This window comes from Salmo salar, chromosome ssa11, assembly GCF_905237065.1.
Source record: "Salmo salar chromosome ssa11, Ssal_v3.1, whole genome shotgun sequence".
Classification (NCBI taxonomy): domain Eukaryota; kingdom Metazoa; phylum Chordata; class Actinopteri; order Salmoniformes; family Salmonidae; genus Salmo; species Salmo salar.
The window spans coordinates 39,915,639-39,938,403 of record NC_059452.1 but is presented as its reverse complement, the minus strand read 5'-3'; the positions used below and the strand labels follow the sequence as shown (position 1 = coordinate 39,938,403).

Below are 22,765 nucleotides of genomic sequence, written 5' to 3'. Positions count from 1 at the left end.
CTTGATTTTGTCTTGTTATTTTTGGAGGACATCCTTTCTTTGTTAGCTACTCTTTGACTGAGTAGTTTTTTTGTTCTCCAGAACGGCAGTTGCTTCAGTTGTCTCAATTGGTGCTTATAAAAACATCCTTTATCCCTTGGGAACAAAGACACTCTTTCCGACATCTTAAATTACCAGATCATGTCTTGTCTCCCTCCTCACCTTCCTCACGGGCCCTCTCGTGTCACTCAGAACCCTCAAAGTATCACTCACTGGTACTTGCAAGGATGTTTACAATGGTTTTCATTTCTATGGTTGAGCCCTGTTTCCTGTGGTCTCACCCCTTCCCTCCCTCTTCTCCTTCATCCTCCCCTTCAGGAGTTTATGTAAAGTGTGCATTACCACCACGGTTCTTTTTTTATACAATACTGTAACTTGCCTTTGTACATTTGGGCGAAAAATAAATCTTTTTATGAGACAATCATATGTCCTGTCTGACTGGCTTGCTTTATTCAGTCATTGTCCACTTCCAACCCCTGATAATCTAAATAATAGCTATTGCATATGTTGCAAAATTATTTTATCAAATGCATGTCAATGCTTCTTCATTAACTTGAATGTCAATAATTGACAAATTTCTGTTAATATGATCGAAGATATCATTCTGTGGTTCAACAGTAGTGTGTTGACTTGGCACTGTTTCTCAACCTCTGGTTCCAGGACCAGCACCGGCCCCTGGGATGTTGCTGGTATTAAAGCAATGAGCTCAAATAACCACTAGAGGGTGGTCTTCCCTAATAATTATGAGAAATGGGGTATTATGCAAATTGTCTATATAGAATTTCATAATACACACCGGTAACATAAGCCTCCATTGACCTAAACAGGCAATTTACATAAACTTACCTCAAAGTGAAATTTGAGGCTTAGTACAAAGAACATAACATTTGAGAACATTTTCATCATCGATCACCACTTCATCCATACTTCAATGCACCTTTTGGAAAACCTTTCAAATGTGTAGTTTGTCTTAATGGCTGCTGAACCAGCCCAGCCAACAGTTAGGATATTGTCCTAAATACACCCCAAGTCCCTTCTCCCCATCCAGGGTGCTCCGCATACAACAACGTGATGGTTCTGCTGCCACAGCGGGGAAGAGATTATGCAAGGATGATTTTGTTCAGTGTAAATGTGAAATCTGATTATCCCCTGTGTTCCCAGTGGGGGAGGGAGAGTGTAAGGTCCGGGGGGAGGTGGGTGAGTGGGGTTAGCTAGAGGAGAGAGGGTGGAGATGTGCTGAGGCAATGGCTTTTACAGCAGGCGCCTGGGAGCAGGGTAGAGACTCACTGGCAGGGACGACGTGGGGACGCGGTACGGCACGGTAGTACGCAGCGGAGGCTCCTCTTGCTCTGCGACGACAAGGGTGCGGTGGCTGACAGCGCAGGGGTTAATGGGATGCACTATCTACGCAGCCAGCCCTGAGGCCCTGCCAGGCGACGAGGCCACAGGCCGACACCACCACCACCACCGACCCCATGGTCCCTGCAACCAGAAGATACCAGCCAGGTCAGTCAGCCCTGTTACCTGCACTGTCAGTCAGCCCTGTTACCTGTTCACTTTCTTTGGTGAGGAAATACTTAGGTTGGTTTCTCAGACCCAGATTAAGATCATTCCTGGTCTAAAATGCACTCTTGACGAAGATTCTCCATTGGAACTTGCTGTCTAGTCCAGTAGTAGCCATATTTTGGGTTGAAGAAAGTGTCCTGTACAGTCCAAGCATAAGGAACTGCGGTGGGATTTCTCCTAGTGTGGAGGTTTGTGTAATGACTTCCTTGAACTGAGATGCAACTTCTATTTACTTGATGTGACTTTTCCCCTGAACCTGAGAGCTGTGGAACATCCACCTTCAGGAATACCTGGGATAGGATAAAGTAATCCTTCTAACCCCCCCTTAAAAGATTTAGATGCACTATTGTAAAGTGGTTGTTCCACTGGATATTATAAGGTGAATGCACCAATTTGTAAGTCGCTCTGGATAAGAGCGTCTGCTAAATGACTTAAATGTAAATGTATACTACTAGTAAATAAGGTCTATGCTAGCCTCTTCTCTACATGTATTAGTATGCTCACAGCACACAGGCAGGTGTTGTGTATTCACAGTGTAAACCGTGTCTGTCCTCTACGTTGTTCCATGATTAATAGAGCTCAAGGGGTTGAGTGTGTATCCTCAGAGTGGCAACAGAAAGGTCAAAGGATATCAGAGACTCATGTGTTCTGGTAGTCAGTTAGCCTATAAGCGCTGGTGGGGGTACATTGAATAGAAGGAATACAGTAACAATATAAAACTGGTGCGGTGCAGGAAATAATACTAGCATGATGGAGAGTAAAAGAAAGTCGTGGTGGTGATGGTATGGCGTTCTCGCTAGTAGCAGGATTTTCAGCACCACAGATCTTTGCACAGTGTCCTCCCTGCACAAGCTAAATAACACCAATATGCAGTGTTATTCAAAATAACTTTTGGACTGTAACAGACCAAATACAGCTATATTTGGGGGGCCTTAGGCCTACTCAGGAAAATTATATGGTATTTTATTGACGTATAATTTATTGAACTCAGACATGGATTTATCAGTTGTATTACCATATAAAGTCTAAATCAACTTCATATAACAATTATAAACATCTTACTTGAAAAGGCTACTGTGGTAGGCCTAATGTGATTTGCTTACACCACTCTCAGTAAGGTTAAAAGGTGCAGTTACGTTCTGCCTTGGAATATAAGAAATATATAGATTTAATTTGCATTCGGTTGTATCATTACGGTCAGTACAAGCGAGCGTAATCGCACGATTAGGTTATTTTAAATCCGTAGATCAAAGTTTTACCAAGCCGTGAATGACACAGCGGTGTCGTATTCTCAACCAACCTCACGGATTCCCTGCGCTACAAGTTGACACGCGGCAAGTGTTTACTGTCTCGCCGCATGTCTCTTTGCTTCAAATTGTGTCCTTTTTCGCAATTCATGTCTTTTTTTCCCATGGACATTTCGCTATAGCTCCTTTGCGACATGTGAAGCTGTGGCTGGTACCAATTCAACGTTGTGGAGGACATGACCGTTACTTTGGCTGAATAAAATAAGACGACTAGCCTACCTGTGCAGCGGTACGTTGCGGAAGGTTATTCGTAAAGGCAAAGATTGCGTGAGTTTAGTCTGTCTCATCTCTGGAGTTGGTCGTCTATTTTTTATTGACAGTTGTCAAAAGCATAAGTTGTTAATAATGAATCTAGGCCCTAATGTAAGTACCTCAGATGTATGAAGTAGGGCAGGCTATATAAGCAGGTTATTGGCCTAGTTTGTAAATCAATTGGGGCCGTCCTGCCAATAACCTCAAATGATTGTATACCTTGTGTTTACTTTATCACAGCCTACAGGCTTATAACTGTATAAAAATGGTCAGATTTATTTATCACATTTTAGCCTCTATACTTTCTATGTTTAGTGCTCAATGAGTGACATTCCTACACTATATTTGTTTCTGAAAATTATTTGAAGCTCACATTTGTTGACCGAGAATCAACAAAACTGTAAACATATGCAACTTTTTTTACAATACGTTTTTTGGTTAAAATAAGGGTAGACAGTCATACTAATGCCATTTGCGTATTTGAGTCATATTCTTCAAAAACCAAGGGGTTATATCTAATTAGTTGTGGAAATCTTAGCCTATGTGGCTTTAAATCTATGTAAGCGTCAGTGACGGCTGGTCTACGCGTGTTTACTGTAGACAGTAGCCTACCTAATCAGAGCCTTTTGAAGGGGCGCAAGTGATGTCACCCTCTACACCAGGGGCGAAAATCTGATATCAACTTTGGATGGGACAATTACATGAAATTTTCTCAAGAGCAATTCCTGAGGGGGACACCAAAAGTAGTGCTGTAACACATAGCCTACATTGTAATATGGTAAATGTATATTGAGGAACCAAAGAAATAAGGTGTTTGCCATACTCCTAACTACCGGTACCCAAAACTACACAACTAATCACAACAGCAATACCATTGCCTTAAACTGGTGACTGAACTAAGATTTGTTAAAGTTGAGAGTGGGGGTATCCATGGCATTTTCCAATTATGTTCTTATTTTACAAGTGAAAAAAGTTGAGAACTTTTCATAATGTTGCCAAACAAAGACTCAACAAACTTACCTGAGACTCCCTGTCTCTGCCAGTCTGTCCCTGCATATCTGTCCCCAACTCTGCTGTCTGTGTGCCATCTGTTGCCTGCTCTGCCTAATGACATCATTGTGAAACATTTCCATTAGAATTTCATTTCTTTCTTATGAACATTTTATCAACTAGTCTTTGAGATATTAGGCTACTAGGGTTCTTACTTTGCGTTTTGGTGTACTGAAAAATACTCTGATGTCCGTCTTTTATTTTTCTGCCATTTTTCTACCTGGCTGGCTGGCTACACACACACACAGTGTGTAGGTTATTTACAGTAGGAGATGGGCTTCTATCATCTTATCTTTTATCATTCTATTTGGGCTTCGATCTAAAAGGTAGCTAGCAAATGTGAAACGGATTAAAATGACAAGAGTTGACAGCTGTATGAGTTCACCATTTACACAACATATGCTGCAACCTTTTGTAATTTTAATAGTTTGTTTCATATTGGCTGGCTTCCAACAATAGCTGAATTTGCAAAGCTAGCGAGCACCAATTCCGTTTCAGTGGTGTTTGCTATAATCTTTTCTACCCGGGTTAAATAAAGGTGAAATAAAATAAATAAATAAAAGTTCCCTTGCGACAATTTAGCTTTTGCAACGAATATGGTAGAAGAGTGTAGTTCTGTTCAGTTTGGACTCCAGTTTATCGCTAACCTTATCACAGGGACTTTGAAGCACTAACTTACATCATCTGCATGCTGATCTTGGAATAAATTGACGATAGCGAAGATTCCATATTTGACGAGGCCACATAAATGGAATAGGTACTAGCTAGCTTAATAGTTAATATTTGCACGCTAGCTCTGCATAATCAGCTAGTGTGTGTGCGCGATTGACTGGATTAACCTCACATCAGTTACGTTCATTGAGTGCCTTTCAGACAGTGGATACGACCCCTCTATTACCTTGCCAACTAAGGAACTGGCAGTGGATCAAACCATTGTGAGGCAAAGGGTGGGTCGCAATCTTTTGAAACTTAAAAACGCGCTATTAAGTGTCTATAATCAGCACAATTGCTTTCATTGCGTATTATTAATATTATTTAAATTACATAGTTATGTTTCAGTGATATATTGGGGGGGACAAATCATATTTTTCCCAGGATGGGGGGGTCGTGTCCCCCCCGGGATTTCCGCCCCTGCTCTACACACTCACGTTTGCTTGAAAGGAGCCCTCAATGTAGCTCCTTTGAAACTCAAATTACTTTTATTTCCTGTTAGGTAACTTTATGTGTGGTGACGAATTGTTCAAGACACATCAACATAGACCACGAAAACATGTAGGCTACAGTATAAATGCAAGCAATGTGTCAAACAAAACATGTTGCAAATTATCTGGCCTTGCAATACAAGTACATCCTGTCTATGATTCTGTAGAGTAACTGTTAAACTCACAAACAGGATATTGACCAACCTCCACTCATATTGTCATCTTATTTATCTTGTGGGGAGAGAACAGGTCCAGAGAACCGGTCCAGGATGCCTATATACTCTACAGTGTCTGCTTGTAGTGAAGCAGTGTAGATACAGTATCTCACAGGACAAAGTCCTCCTTTGTGTTATGGTTTCATAGACAACTACCTGCATCACAATTTGCCTGATTTTAGTCCATATGTAGGCTACAGGTACAAATATGGACTAGCCTTCATAACTAATAATAATGGAGGCTACAGATATATTAGGGATTAGGCTATATCAGGACCACAATATGACAAAACCCAGCTGCAGCCAATTATGCAAAGCATGCCTTTTTCAGATGCAGGTAGTAGCTAAAGTACTTGGGCCCCTATTAAATCCAACTCCACTTCCTCCCTTAGCTTGACTGAGCACAACTGTAATTAATAGGCCACCTGACTGCAGGCGTTCAGCTTGAAGAGCCCTTTGGTTTGCACAGCTGTGGTGAACCATGAGAGAGGAGAAATGGTTGATCACATTCTGTCTTCTTTTTAATACATGCTCTTATGGATCATTTATTCCCCATGGTTTGGCTTAGACTTCAATTTGTCCTGCCATTGCTGACTCTTGTAAGCGTTAGCTGTTCTGGAATAAGATAGCTGAGATTGATAATGATCCTTGTTGAGGCCTGCCTCTCTCAGCCCTGTCTGACCCTATAGTAAAGTGACACCACCAGACACTATCTGTGATCAAGAGGGAGCAGCGCATCATAGCCTCTCCGGGTGTGAGGGAACACAGAGAGAGTGTGAGACTTTGAGGTATAGGCTACCACTGATTGCTTACGGGGTATATTGGTCACAATTAACAGAAGATGGATGATATGAATGGCTTCATCATCAATGAAAGATGACATGATCTGTACAGTATGTATCATTATACTGTATTGTGTAATTAGATATCATGATAACTGTATATAGAGGTTGTTGTATTGTTTTGGCTCATTGCAACTTCTACCTGGAACGTCATTGACCTTGACAGCCTATAGCCTCCGTTAGATTGTGTCCGTGACGCAGACCTTTTTGTTTTCCCCGTCACTCTAGAGAAGACCACGAGACAGGGAGGTGAAGGAGAAATGGTGTGATGCACCTTTAACAGTAGAGGTCCTAGAAACTGCAGCTAGCTTAACTAGATTAGAGTTAATTCGATTGGAGGACGTCTTGTGATGGCTCTGTAGATGTGCCCTAATCAGCAGGAGGACAAGGAGGAGGAGAAGGAGAGGGATGAAGGCTCACATTTAACATTCATATATGGACAATGGTGTGGCCTTTGTCACTGTTATAAGCCAAGTCAGAGTGAGAGTACTCAGTACAAGGAGCCAAGAGGTTTTGATTTGTATTCCACAGATCGTTTTCTTGTAAGTATTCCAAACTAGTTAACATCTCAGATCATCATTGCTTGGTGTCTCAACCACCCAAACCATTTTTTGTTTGCATAACTTGGTGCCATTCTCATGTTGTTTCTGGTCATTCTGTTATAACCAAAGTTGACATTGACAAGAACGTCCATAGCTTGTGATGTGTTGGCTACCGTCTCTTGAAACAACATTTTCAGGTTGTGTTGGTGCTGCATTCACAGAACACAGAGACTTGGTCCACAGAAAAGTCTGCTCTCAGCAAATTAAGGAAACGGCTCACCCCACCACTCTGCCCCACTGTTAAATCAGACCAAGTGTGCACAACTTAGGGCCTCCAGTTCTGCTGTCCTGACGACTTTCTGTTTGTCCAATTGAAAACAACGAGTCACACAAAGACGTGACAAAATGTCCCTTGGTCTTCTGACTGTTCGGGGAATGGAGGGGTTTAATAGGGTATTATGGGTAAACAATGTCCACGCCAACGGGCCGTAGAATTTGGTGACATTTTCTTGAAATGATGATACCCAGCCCTGAAGTTTCTCCCTCTCGGCCAGTGAAGGTTTTAGGAGGATTAAATATGTCTTTAGGTAAAGAGGGGTTTAAGATGAACCCTCTCATATTCCCCAATGTGGAGCTATGATTAATTGCTTTAGTTTTCTCCCATCTGCATTTCATTCTAAAAAAGTTTGCTTCTGTTCCATTACTTTTAATTTACCATAGACACCTGTTTGCAGCTGGAATAGTTGAATACAGCAACCAAGAAGCTATTGTTCACCAGCCTCATCTACTTTGACTGGCTAGCTACAGTTCATTGGTTATGGACAGGGTGGGGGATTTCTGTGGGAACCATTGAACTAGGACCTTAAGCAACAGGAAGAGGCTTTTTCGTACAGAGAAGTCATTGGTTCAGATGGAATGAACCAGAAAAATCAGAGATAATAAGCAGGAAACTCAGCATGTGATAAATGGCCAGACTGAGTCAGGGGTTTTCTAGAGAACACAAAGCTATTATCAGTCAGTCACACCTGTGACTATACAGAGGATGTGGTAACTACAGTCTTTCTCCCAAAACGGTCACCGTATCATCCAGTGTACGTGTGTGTGAATTAGTGGAATGGTGTGCACGTGTGTTTGAGGAGCACAAGTGGTTGCTCAACAGTGTGCATGAGAAAGTCACCCAGGCCCAGTGCACAGCTTCATTAACCTGTGTATATTTGCTTGTATATTGATGTAGAATTTGCATGAATGGGTGTGTCCACACATGGATATGAGCTGTGTTAGAATACATGACACATGCTTTGAGCCTGTGGGTCACTGATGACAGCTCAACACTGTGTGGTCTGTGTGTTCAGGCCCAACACCATGACAGAACACCAGGAGCAGAATGAAGAGGGAGTCCTCATCTCAACACAGGACCTGGAGACCTCAAAACACCAGGATACTCAAGGAGGCCATCCACAATTCAGGTAGGTAACATGTATACACACACACACACACACACACACACACACACACTTTTTAAAAGTATCTTTGTCCCTTGGACGTCGATGAACTGGTTGGTGGCTGAATTTAAATACAACTAGAAAGAGAATTTGGCTGATTAGTTCAACTCTCATCTTGTTTGATTTTTACACATTATTATGAGTGTTCTGCCTCATGTCCACAGCAACAGGTCCTCTGTATAGACTATTAACACAGACAGACAGGTCCTCTGTATAGACTATTAACACAGACAGACAGGTCCTCTGTATAGACTATTAACACAGACAAGACAGGTCCTCTGTATAGACTATTAACACAGACAGATAGACAGACAGACAGGTCCTCTGTATAGACTATTAACACAGACAGATAGACAGACAGACATGTCCTCTGTATAGACTATTAACACAGACAGACAGACATGTCCTCTGTATAGACTATTAACACAGACAAGACAGGTCCTCTGTATAGACTATTAACACAGACAGACAGGTCCTCTGTATATACTATTAACACAGACAGACAGGTCCTCTGTATATACTATTAACACAGACAGACAGGTCCTCTGTATAGACTATTAACACAGACAGACAGACAGACAGGTCCTCTGTATAGACTATTAACACAGACAGACAGACAGACAGACAGGTCCTCTGTATAGACTATTAACACAGACAGACAGGTCCTCTGTATAGACTATTAACACAGACAGACAGACAGGTCCTCTGTATAGACTATTAACACAGACAGACAGACAGGTCCTCTGTATAGACTATTAACACAGACCGACAGACAGGTCCTCTGTATAGACTATTAACACAGACAGACAGACAGGTCCTCTGTATAGACTATTAACACAGACAGACAGACAGACAGGTCCTCTGTATAGACTATTAACACAGACAGACAGACAGACAGACAGGTCCTCTGTATAGACTATTAACACAGACAGACAGACAGGTCCTCTGTATAGACTATTAACACAGACAGACAGGTCCTCTGTATAGACTATTAACACAGACAGACAGACAGGTCCTCTGTATAGACTATTAACACAGACAGACAGACAGGTCCTCTGTATAGACTATTAACACAGACAGACAGACAGGTCCTCTGTATAGACTATTTCACACAGACAGACAGACAGACAGACAGGTCCTCTGTATAGACTATTTCACACAGACAGACAGGTCCTCTGTATAGACTATTTCACACAGACAGACAGACAGGTCCTCTGTATAGACTATTTCACACAGACAGACAGACAGACAGGTCCTCTGTATAGACTATTTCACACAGACAGACAGACAGGTCCTCTGTATAGACTGTTAACACAGACAGACAGACGGGTCCTCTGTATAGACTATTAACACAGACAGACAGGTCCTCTGTATAGACTAACACAGACAGACAGACAGGTCCTCTGTATAGACTATTAACACAGACAGACAGACAGGTCCTCTGTATAGACTATTAACACAGACAGACAGACAGACAGACAGGTCCTCTGTATAGACTATTAACACAGACAGACAGACAGGTCCTCTGTATAGACTATTTAACACAGACAGACAGACAGGTCCTCTGTATAGACTATTTCACACAGACAGACAGACAGGTCCTCTGTATAGACTATTTCACACAGACAGACAGACAGGTCCTCTGTATAGACTATTAACACAGACAGATAGACAGACAGACATGTCCTCTGTATAGACTATTAACACAGACAGACAGACATGTCCTCTGTATAGACTATTAACACAGACAAGACAGGTCCTCTGTATAGACTATTAACACAGACAGACAGGTCCTCTGTATATACTATTAACACAGACAGACAGGTCCTCTGTATATACTATTAACACAGACAGACAGGTCCTCTGTATAGACTATTAACAGAGACAGACAGGTCCTCTGTATAGACTATTAACACAGACAGACAGACAGGTCCTCTGTATAGACTATTAACACAGACAGACAGACAGACAGGTCCTCTGTATAGACTATTAACACAGACAGACAGACAGACAGACAGGTCCTCTGTATAGACTATTAACACAGACAGACAGGTCCTCTGTATAGACTATTAACACAGACAGACAGACAGGTCCTCTGTATAGACTATTAACACAGACAGACAGACAGGTCCTCTGTATAGACTATTAACACAGACCGACAGACAGGTCCTCTGTATAGACTATTAACACAGACAGACAGACAGGTCCTCTGTATAGACTATTAACACAGACAGACAGACAGACAGGTCCTCTGTATAGACTATTAACACAGACAGACAGACAGACAGACAGGTCCTCTGTATAGACTATTAACACAGACAGACAGACAGGTCCTCTGTATAGACTATTAACACAGACAGACAGACAGGTCCTCTGTATAGACTATTAACACAGACAGACAGACAGGTCCTCTGTATAGACTATTAACACAGACAGACAGACAGGTCCTCTGTATAGACTATTAACACAGACAGACAGACAGGTCCTCTGTATAGACTATTTCACACAGACAGACAGACAGACAGGTCCTCTGTATAGACTATTTCACACAGACAGACAGGTCCTCTGTATAGACTATTTCACACAGACAGACAGACAGGTCCTCTGTATAGACTATTTCACACAGACAGACAGACAGACAGGTCCTCTGTATAGACTATTTCACACAGACAGACAGACAGGTCCTCTGTATAGACTGTTAACACAGACAGACAGACGGGTCCTCTGTATAGACTATTAACACAGACAGACGGGTCCTCTGTATAGACTATTAACACAGACAGACAGGTCCTCTGTATAGACTATTAACACAGACAGACAGACAGGTCCTCTGTATAGACTATTAACACAGACAGACAGACAGGTCCTCTGTATAGACTATTAACACAGACAGACAGACAGACAGACAGGTCCTCTGTATAGACTATTTAACACAGACAGACAGACAGGTCCTCTGTATAGACTATTTCACACAGACAGACAGACAGGTCCTCTGTATAGACTATTTCACACAGACAGACAGACAGGTCCTCTGTATAGACTATTTCACACAGACAGACAGACAGACAGACAGGTCCTCTGTATAGACTATTAACACAGACAGACAGACAGACAGACAGGTCCTCTGTATAGACTATTAACACAGACAGACAGACAGACAGACGGGTCCTCTGTATAGACTATTAACACAGACAGACAGACAGACAGGTCCTCTGTATAGACTATTTCAGACAGACAGACAGGTCCTCTGTATAGACTATTTCAGACAGACAGACAGGTCCTCTGTATAGACTATTTCAGACAGACAGACAGGTCCTCTGTATAGACTATTTCACACAGACAGACAGACAGGTCCTCTGTATAGACTATTAACACAGACAGACAGGTCCTCTGTATAGACTAACACAGACAGACAGACAGGTCCTCTGTATAGACTATTAACACAGACAGACAGACAGACAGACAGGTCCTCTGTATAGACTATTAACACAGACAGACAGACGGGTCCTCTGTATAGACTATTAACATAGACAGACAGACAGACAGACAGGTCCTCTGTATAGACTATTTCAGACAGACAGACAGACAGGTACTCTGTATAGACTATTTCACACAGACAGACAGACAGGTCCTCAGTATAGACTATTTCACACAGACAGACAGACAGGTCCTCTGTATAGACTATTAACACAGACAGACAGGTCCTCTGTATAGACTAACACAGACAGACAGACAGACAGGTCCTCTGTATAGACTATTAACACAGACAGACAGACAGGTCCTCTGTATAGACTATTAACACAGACAGACGGGTCCTCTGTATAGACTATTAACACAAGCAGACGGGTCCTCTGTATAGACTATTAAGACAGACAGGTCCTCTGTATAGACTATTAACACAGACAGACAGGTCCTCTGTATAGACTATTAACACAAGCAGACGGGTCCTCTGTATAGACTATTAAGACAGACAGGTCCTCTGTATAGACTATTAACACAGACAGACAGGTCCTCTGTATAGACTATTAACACAAGCAGACGGGTCCTCTGTATAGACTATTAACACAGACAGACAGACAGACAGGTCCTCTGTATAGACTATTAACACAGACAGACAGGTCCTCTGTATAGACTATTAACACAGACAGACAGGTCCTCTGTATAGACTATTTCCACGTCACGGTGGTGTCACCTGACTCCACGTCACCTGGTGTGACCATCTGGTGTCACCTGACTCCACGTGGCGTTGACAGGTCGTTCTCTAGGCTGAGTCCAAAATGCCACAACCTATTCCCTATATTGCCATGGGACTCTGGTCAAAAGGAGTGCACTATATAGGAAATAGAATGCCCTAACTGTGGAGCTGCTGGGGCTTATATAACCAGGATCTAAGGCAGGAGGGGCATTCTAATCCTGGTGAAGCTGTCCTGGGATGGGATTTGGCAGGGTAGGCTACCGCTGTGTGTTGTGACTGTGGTGTGTTCTCTCTGTCATTGACTAGTGGGTGGGAACTCTGAACTGTGTTGTTCATGGGTGTGTCCCATTGGTCTACAGTGGATTTATTTTCATGGGTGCGTCTCATTGGTCTACAGTGGATTTATTGTCTTGGGTGCGTCTCATTGGTCTACAGTGGATTTATTTTCATGGGTGCGTCTCATTGGTCTACAGTGGATTTATTTTCATGGGTGCGTCTCATTGGTCTACAGTGGATTTATTTTCATGGGTGCGTCTCATTGGTCTACAGTGGATTTATTTTCATGGGTGCGTCTCATTGGTCTACAGTGTATTTATTTTCATGGGTGCGTCTCATTGGTCTACAGTGGATTTATTTTCATGGGTGTGTCTCGTTGGTCTACAGTGGATTTATTTTCCTTATTTTGTTTCCTTCATGAATTGATGTGAAAGACAGAGAAGGGAAAGCAAATGGCTGCCCAGTGTCCACCATGTTGCTTCCCCTTTCCTATGGTTTTAGATGAATGCAGACGCTAGGTTTCTGTCCTAAAGGGGATAGTTCAGCCAAATTACAAATGGAAAGGTGATTAGTTCAAGTAAATACCAAAACGACACAGAGGTAGGTCATGGCATTGACCTCTCACCTTTGACCTCTGTGCTCTTTGTCTCATTTTCTCTTTTCTTCAGCTGAATTATTGACTGTGAATCTGTCTTTGTCTGCCTGAGGGAGGTATTCCCTTTCTAATGTATCATTCCTCAGGCTTGTAATTAGCTTTGCTATTCAGCGCCGCAGCCAAGGACACTTTGAGACACACATACACACACTGCAGCCCTGGTTACACGTTCCACTTCTCACAGGAAGATAAACAATGTTCCTGCATAAATCAATGTCCTGTTTTGTTTTCAAGCCTGATGACTAAGGTTCAGGTAAGACAAAGGAAATATATGTTTGATAGATTTTGAACTGTTGGACTCTGCTGGACTTGAATATTGTTATTCAGATTAGTCTTGGTATCTTTATGTCTTCAAATATCTAAAGGGTGTATTCCAGTAGGTTACTGCAGGGAGAGGGAGACGGATGAAAGGAACAGCAGAGAGGGTGTATTCCAGTAGGTTACTGCAGGGAGAGGTAGATGGATGAAAAGGACAGCAGATAGGGTGTATTCCAGTAGGTTACTGCAGGGAGAGGGAGATGGATGAAAAGAACAGCAGAGAGGGTGTATTCCAGTAGTTTACTGCAGGGAGAGGGAGATGGATGAAAAGAACAGGAGAGAGGGTGTATTCCAGTAGGTTACTGCAGGGAGAGGGAGATGGATGAAAATAACAGCAGAGAGGGTGTATTCCAGTAGGTTACTGCAGGGAGAGGGAGATGGATGAAAATAACAGCAGAGAGGGTGTATTCCAGTAGGTTACTGCAGGGAGAGGGAGATGGATGAAAAGAACAGCAGAGAGGGTGTATTCCAGTAGTTTACTGCAGGTAGAGGGAGATGGATGAAAAGAACAGCAGAGAGGGTGTATTCCAGTAGGTTACTGCAGGGAGAGGGAGATGGATGAAAGGAACAGCAGAGAGGGTGTATTCCAGTAGGTTACTGCAGGGAGAGGGAGATGGATGAAAAGAACAGCAGAGAGGGTGTATTCCAGTAGGTTACTGCAGGGAGAGGGAGATGGATGAAAAGAACAGCAGAGAGGGTGTATTCCAGTAGGTTACTGCAGGGAGAGGGAGATGGATGAAAAGAACAGCAGAGAGGGTGTATTCCAGTAGTTTACTGCAGGGAGAGGGAGATGGATGAAAAGAACAGCAGAGAGGGTGTATTCCAGTAGGTTACTGCAGGGAGAGGGAGATGGATGAAAAGAAGAGCAGAGAGGGTGTATTCCAGTAGTTTACTGCAGGGAGAGGGAGATGGATGAAAAGAACAGCAGAGAGGGTGTATTCCAGTAGTTTACTGCAGGTAGAGGGAGATGGATGAAAAGAACAGCAGAGAGGGTGTATTCCAGTAGGTTACTGCAGGGAGAAATGGATGAAAAGAACAGCAGAGAGGGTGTATTCCAGTAGTTTACTGCAGGGAGAGGATGGATGAAAAGAACAGGAGGGTGTATTCCAGTAGGTTACTGCAGGGAGAGGGAGATGGATGAAAAGAACAGCAGAGAGGGTGTATTCCAGTAGTTTACTGCAGGGAGAGGGAGATAGATGAAAAGAACAGGAGAGAGGGTGTATTCCAGTAGGTTACTGCAGGGAGATGGATGAAAAGAACAGCAGAGAGGGTGTATTCCAGTAGTTTACTGCAGGGAGATGGATGAAAAGAACAGGAGGGTGTATTCCAGTAGGTTACTGCAGGGAGAGGGAGATAGATGAAAAGAACAGCAGAGAGGGTGTATTCCAGTAGGTTACTGCAGGGAGAGGGAGATAGATGAAAAGAACAGGAGAGAGGGTGTATTCCAGTAGGTTACTGCAGGGAGAGGGAGATGGATGAAAAGAACAGGAGAGAGGGTGTATTCCAGTAGGTTACTGCAGGGAGAGGGAGATGGATGAAAAGAACAGCAGAGAGGGTGTATTCCAGTAGTTTACTGCAGGGAGATGGATGAAAAGAACAGGAGGGTGTATTCCAGTAGGTTACTGCAGGGAGAGGGAGATGGATGAAAAGAACAGCAGAGAGGGTGTATTCCAGTAGGTTACTGCAGGGAGAGGGAGATGGATGAAAAGAACAGGAGGGTGTATTCCAGTAGGTTACTGCAGGGAGAGGGAGATAGATGAAAAGAACAGCAGAGAGGGTGTATTCCAGTAGGTTACTGCAGGGAGAGGGAGATGGATGAAAAGAACAGGAGGGTGTATTCCAGTAGGTTACTGCAGGGAGAGGGAGATGGATGAAAAGAACAGCAGAGAGGGTGTATTCCAGTAGGTTACTGCAGGGAGAGGGAGATGGATGAAAAGAACAGCAGAGAGGGTGTATTCCAGTAGTTTACTGCAGGGAGAGGGAGATGGATGAAAAGAACAGCAGAGAGGGTGTATTCCAGTAGTTTACTGCAGGGAGAGGGAGATGGATGAAAAGAACAGCAGAGAGGGTGTATTCCAGTAGTTTACTGCAGGGAGAGGGAGATGGGTGAAAAGAACAGCAGAGAGGGTGTATTCCAGTAGGTTACTGCAGGGAGAGGGAGATGGATGAAAAGAACAGGATAGAGGGTGTATTCCATTAGGTTACTGCAGGGAGAGGGAGATGGATGAAAAGAACAGCAGAGAGGGTGTATTCCAGTAGGTTACTGCAGGGAGAGGGAGATGGATGAAAATAACAGGATAGAGGGTGTATTCCAGTAGTTTACTGCAGGGAGACGGAGATGGATCGAGAGAAACAGAGCACAGTGCCTGTGTTTTTCAATAACCATGCTTTCCTCCACCTGGGAACCAGACCATCTGTTATTTATAGCAAGCCTCCAACAGGCAGGCAGAGGGACAAACTGTAGCCAACAACTCACCCACCTCTCTAATATGGTGCCTACCCACTATAGATATCAGCTTGTTGTTCAAAGTAATAAAGGTGTTGCCACTACTCTTAGCACCTGTTGATGACAATAAATATCTAGAGGAGTGGAGCGAGCATATTGTCTTTGTCGATACTGACAATATTACAGGATAATAAGCCGTTCTGGATTGTCCCCACCAAAACTGAAATGTTGAGGAAATCAATTCAGCAGAACTCCCATGCCCATGTTTATTGTCATGTCTTAATAATTTCATTGGTGCCCATAAACATTTTAGAACCTTTTTATAAACATTCAATCATTACCTCAATCATTGCCTCCAACTGCTCTTAAATACTAGTAAAACGAAATGTATGCTCTTCTACCGATCGCTGCCTGCACCTGCCCGCCCGTCCAGCATCACTACTCTGGACGGTTCTGACTTAGAATATGTGGACAACTACAATTACCTAGGTGTCTGTTCAGACTGTAAACTCTCCTTCCAGACTCACATCAAACATCTCCAATCCAAAGTTAAATCTAGAATTGGCTTCCTATTTCAAAACAAAGCATCTTTCACTCATGCTGCCAAACATACCCTCGTAAAACTGACCATCCTACCGATCTTTGACTTCGGCGATGTCATTTACAAAATAGCCTCCAATACCCTATTCAGTAAATTGGATGTTGTCTATCACAGTGCCATCCGTTTTGTCACCAAAGCCCCATATACTACCCACCACTGCGACCTGTACGCTCTCGTTGGCTGGCCCTCGCTTCATACTCGTTGCCAAACCCACTGGCTCCAGGTCATCTACAAGACCCTGCTAGGTAAAGTTCCCCCTTATCTTAGCTCGCTGGTCACCATAGGAGCACCCACCTGTAGCACGCGCTCCAGCAGGTATATCTCTCTGGTCTCCCCCAGAGCCAATTCCTCCTTCGGCCACCTCTCCTTCCAGTTCTCCGCTGCCAATGACTGGAACGAACTACAAAAACCTCTAAAACTGGAAACACTTATCTCCCTCACTAGCTTTAAGCACCAGCTGTCAGAGCAGCTCACAGATTACTGCACCTGTTACATAGCCCATCTATAATTTAGCCCAAACAACTACCTCTTCCCCTACTGTATTTATTTATTTTGCGCCTTTGCACAACATTATTTATATTTCTACTTTGCACTTTCTTCCACTGCAAATCTACTATTCCAGTGTTTTACTTGCAATATTGTATTTACTTTGCCACCATGGCCTTTTTTGCCTTTACCTCCCTTATCTCACCTCATTTGCTCACATTGTATATAGACTTATTTTTCTACTGTATTATTGACTATATGTTTGTTTACTCCATGTGTAACTCTGTTGTTATATGTGTCGAACTGCTTCGCTTTATCTTGGCCAGGTCGCAATTGTAAATGAGAACTTGTTCTCAACTTGCCTACCTGGTTAAATAAAGGTAAAATAAAAATAAATAAATTACAACATTGTAATAAAGAATAGATATAGCCTTGCTAAATGTTATCCATGGAAGATAAATACAGGCATTCTCTGTTGACTAGAGGATGATATGAGTGAGGCAGAGCTCTGTCCCAAGAGGAGAAATTAAAACCCCCAGCTATCCTCCACAGGGTTGCTAAGATCCCCCGTTTACTGCAGATGCTTATAGAATGAAAACATTGCCTTTTCCTCAAACAACCTTACCAGTGAGAGAGAGAGAGAAAAAGAGGGTGAGACCTTTATCTGTTATTTTATTTGTCTCTCACTAGATCATGTTATTTAAAGTCAGCAACTGACTAGAAAATCTCTCCGTTGGATCAAATCAAAAACTGATCCTAAAGACAAAACCGGTCAACAATGCAGCCCAGTTGACCAGGATTGTGCACATCCATACTCAAACTCAACCTCATTGTACTACAGTACTTGTGCAACAGACTGCCTACTGATTTCAGCTTGCAGTAGGCGATGGTCTCACTAGCCCCGGGGACATGCGGCCCCTTTCCTCTCACAGCCATGGTGCTCAGCTGCAAGCAGGATCTATTTTCTCTCCTCACAAACCCCACAGGATGTCTTAACACCTCTCAACTCTCCCTGCTGCTCAACTAGAATGAACCAGCAGAATCAACTAGAATGAACCAGCAGAATGAACCAGCAGAATCAACTAGAATGAACCAGCAGAATCAACTAGAATGAACCAGCAGAATCAACTAGAATGAACCAGCAGAATCAACCAGCAGAATCAACTAGAATGAACCAGCAGAATCAACTAGAATGAACCAGCAGAATCAACTAGAATGAACCAGCAGAATCAACTAGAATGAACCAGCAGAATCAACTAGAATGAACCAGCAGAATCAACTAGAATGAACCAGCAGAATCAACTAGAATGAACCAGCAGAATGAACCAGCAGAATCAACTAGAATGAACCAGCAGAATCGACTAGAATCAACCAGCAGAATGGACTAGAATCAACCAGCAGAATGGACTAGAATCAACCAGCAGAATCAACCAGCAGAATGAACCAGCAGAATCAACTAGAATGAAGCAGCAGAATCAACTAGAATGAACCAGCAGAATCAACTAGAATGAATCAACTAGAATGAACCAGCAGAATCAACTAGAATGAACCAGCAGAATCAACTAGAATGAACCAGCAGAATCAACTAGAATGAACCAGCAGAATGAACCAGCAGATATAGACACACACTTTATTTCTACACTGAGGGTGGATGGATGGATGAAAAGCCTTGCTCATTCAACATTTTGCAGTATAGCTACTGTATAAACCAGCACGCCGATTTGATTTGAGGGTTTTCCATGAATTTTGTTTAGCTTGTTGTATGTTTGTATTCACATAATAACAGGTAGTTTGTTAAAGTAGGTCAGAGTTGAGAGTACCGTGATGTCTCATGGGCAGTTGTTGGTGTATTGGTATATATTGGTGTGTATGAATCAATGATTTATATATACACGCCTTAGACTGTTGACAACATGTAAACTATATATTGTCTCCAATGTTTATTGATAACATTCATACATTTGCACTATGAGCACTTGTCTCACACATATTGTTAGTTGTTGGTTAGCTAGCGAATCTTAGCCATATTAGCATAGACGTGACATCAGTCAAAACACCTCAAAACAAGACATGTTATCAAGAACAGAATAAAACTAGCTGAAATGAGCCACCTACGATTCCCCTCATGGCAGCTTCTTCTTATTGTTGCTAGCTATCTGCACATCCAGAATTGCAACAACACAGACTTCTGCCCCATTGAAGCGTGCACATCCTTTTCGTGACGTTGTCAGCTAACACGTCTATGCATAGCATCAACAATCCAGGGTTTATATACATCATTGGTATGAATACACCAGTCTCAGGGCTGTTTCTACCTCAGAGGTTTGATAGAACAAGATCTATATTAGTAGCCTGCTAACTAGCTAAATGTCCCCTAAGATAACAATGTGATCAACCTTTCTGGGAGCCCCTCTCTTTCTTTATAAAGGCGTCCGCATGCTTCCCAGCAGAAACAGCTCAGAAGAGTTTGTGCATATATTATGACAACATTTGATGACGTTTTTGTTCGTTTTGGACTTCGGTAAGGGTTTTCTTGGCTGTTCAGGCACACCACATTTTTTCTTGATGCAAGCCGAAGCCAGTAGCCGAAGCCTCGCGGGAACACTCGTTTGGTTTGGATAGCGGAACTGAAGCATGCTGACGTCTCGCTCTCTCTCGCGCTCTCTTTCAATTTAAGGGCTTTATTGGCATGGGAAACAAATGTAAACATTGCCAACGCAAGTGAAGTAGATAATAAACAAAAGTAAAATAAACAATAAAAATGAACAGTAAACATTACACTCCCAAAAGTTCCTAAACAATAAAGACATTTCAAATGCCATATTATGTGTGAATAGTTAAAGTACAAAAGGGAAAATAAATCAACATAAATATGGGTTGTATTTGCAATGTGTGTGTGTTTGCTTGCTTGCACACATGTTTGTGCTTGTACTCATGCTTGCCAGTCAGATGTACGAAAGAGTGTGTGTGTGTGGGGGGCACTGAGTTTCCATAATGTAACTAGTCAGCCCAGTTTTATTAAAGCACATTCACCTCCCTTTATGTATGGTCGTGTTTGTGTGGTCGCGTAGTGTTTGTTTCTGTTTGATTGAGTGAGATACCATTTGTCTGCTGTCACGTCTGCTTCCCTTCTCTACAGTCCTGCACATGTTTGTCTGGTAGCCGACCCTGAACCATGCCGACATTACTGTCATAAACAGCAGACAAATATACACTACTACTGTTTGATTTGATGCTGAGGTCAGAGTTCACAGATTACAGTTGGATCAGATTATAGTTGAAATGTCTCACTATTCTCCAACAAGATTAAGATCAAACAAATGATCCAATAGGTGTTAATGAGATCAATATAAGCCCTGTGGACCAGTGGAAAAGCTACATCACCATGATATTCACGATAGTGTTTAGTTGAGTCTATGTCTCTAAACAAACAGTCACTGGCCTGATATATTAAAACACTAGAAGATGTCTTCTTTTCACACCATTTCCTTCTTAATTTCCTTCACAGGTTGATTGACGACCTATCATATGAAGATGTGAAGAAATGCTACAGGGGTTCGGTGAGTAGCAGGTTTCCTTTCTAATGTATTATAGATCATGTCTGTACCTTATTGATTTTGCATCTTGCCTAACAAAGATAAGCCAATTACAGCCAAGTTGGATGCAGGCCAAGCCAATTGTCTATTTCCTATCAGAGTTAAATTCTACACTTTATATTGGTTGACCCTTACCTCTCATATGTACTGCACATTCTGGAATAACGTTCATTTGACCTTTTTATGCACAATTAATATGCACTGACTGATTTTAAGACCTGTGTGACAGTGAACCCAGTCATTGCTTGCTTTTAGGAGTGGTCCTTTGAAGAGTTTCCTAGTATCGAGGGTGGCCAAGGCTAAGCTACAATTTAAACGAGGCATTGCGATCCTGAAATACAAACATGTATTAGATCTGTCTATAGACTTAGACAGATCAAGGTTTGATAGTAGCCTTGAGACTCTATTAAACATCCCACCTCGCTAATCCAGCCCCAACAACTGATTATCTCCAGCCATTAAGATGTAGTACCGGTGATTTGATTGTATTCTTCAGGCTCAGAACTCAACGGTTATTCAATAGGTGAGGAGGTCATCCATTAACTCAAACACACTCTCTTTTGGCGAGATCAGCAGGCCATCATGCCAGATTAAAGGAACTGTACCGTAGCTGCGATTATTATCTCCATGTCTCCCAAAGGGGAATATTAAGTAGAGCTGCTGAGCCCCACAGTCACACCAGCTGGCTGCAGATATTAACAGGGGTGACAGTTCTGACTGTCTCATGTGCTTGGTGAGAGAGGATGGAGGGGGTGGTGCCTGTGGGCAGCAGGCTGTTATCAAGACAAGGATAGGAGGGTAAGGAGGCGGCAGCATGGGTTGGGCTGGCATGGTGTGAGCATAGGGGGGAGTCACTGTGCACTGTCGTGTTGAAACAGCAAGAGAGAGGCAGGAAGGGAGGACTCAGGGTGTCGGTGTCTGTGGCTGAGAAGGGCAGTGTATGAGAGTGTGTGTGGTCGGGTTTCAGACCAGTGTTGAAGGGTGAGAGAAAAAGAGAAAGGGCTCAGTGATGGTCTGAGGTGCACACTGTGTCGGACCGGAGTGGTGTGTGTGTGTGTCTGTCTAACGGAGAACTGCCCCCTCAAACCTGCACAAAGGACACCGGTTGACATCTGACTAGTTGGAGGACAGTCTGTGTCTTGCAGTGGGGTCCGCCACGCCGTCTGTGTGTGTGTGTGTGTGTGTGTGCGGCTGTGTGTGCGGCTCCAGCATGCTGAGTCTGGTGCAGCAGAGCTCTCGTCCTCTGAGAGAGAGTGCGGCTGCCGGTTTGCCGGTGCCGGTGGGAGGGAGGCCAGCCAAGGAACTGCTCATGACTCTGCCCTGTCCCTCTGCTCAGACTGTCAGCAAGTACAACTCGCAGTACCACAAACTCTTCCAGTGCGTTCCGAAGGACGAGATCCTAATGAAAGGTACTGTCAACAACAATGCTACATGCTAACATCTGTTGTAGTATCTCTGTATGATGTATGTTTATTTAGGTTAACATGCTAGTGACTGTAGCATGTCTGTAGCTCACTGTCTATATGCTGTGCATTGACTTCAGGCTATCGCCCTATTAGCTCCATATGCTGTGTTTATGTACCGTTAGCTAACTTGCTAGCTACGGTAGCATCTATTTTTTTCCCATGGCAAAAATGAAAACAAGAAACACATTTAACACTTCAGTCCTTTAAAA

The 22,765-nt window shown here is 43.0% G+C and overlaps 1 protein-coding gene across 3 annotated transcripts in view; it reads left to right on the top strand.

Annotated features, from left to right (window-relative positions):
• Positions 1-1,189: 1,189 nt before the first annotated feature.
• The window catches only part of LOC106562775 (GRAM domain-containing protein 2A), a 35,106-nt gene continuing 13,530 nt past the window's right edge, over positions 1,190-22,765 (top strand). The window contains exons 1-4 of one of the 3 annotated variants that reach the window (XM_045689543.1): positions 1,190-1,545; positions 8,368-8,481; positions 21,003-21,054; positions 22,427-22,499. In XM_045689543.1, coding sequence (XP_045545499.1) covers positions 1,430-1,545; positions 8,368-8,481; positions 21,003-21,054; positions 22,427-22,499 — 355 coding nt within the window. In that variant the 5' untranslated portion in view covers positions 1,190-1,429. The remainder of the gene's footprint in view (positions 1,546-8,367; positions 8,482-21,002; positions 21,055-22,426; positions 22,500-22,765) is intronic. The other 2 variants (XM_045689545.1, XM_045689544.1) reach the window with 2 other exon arrangements.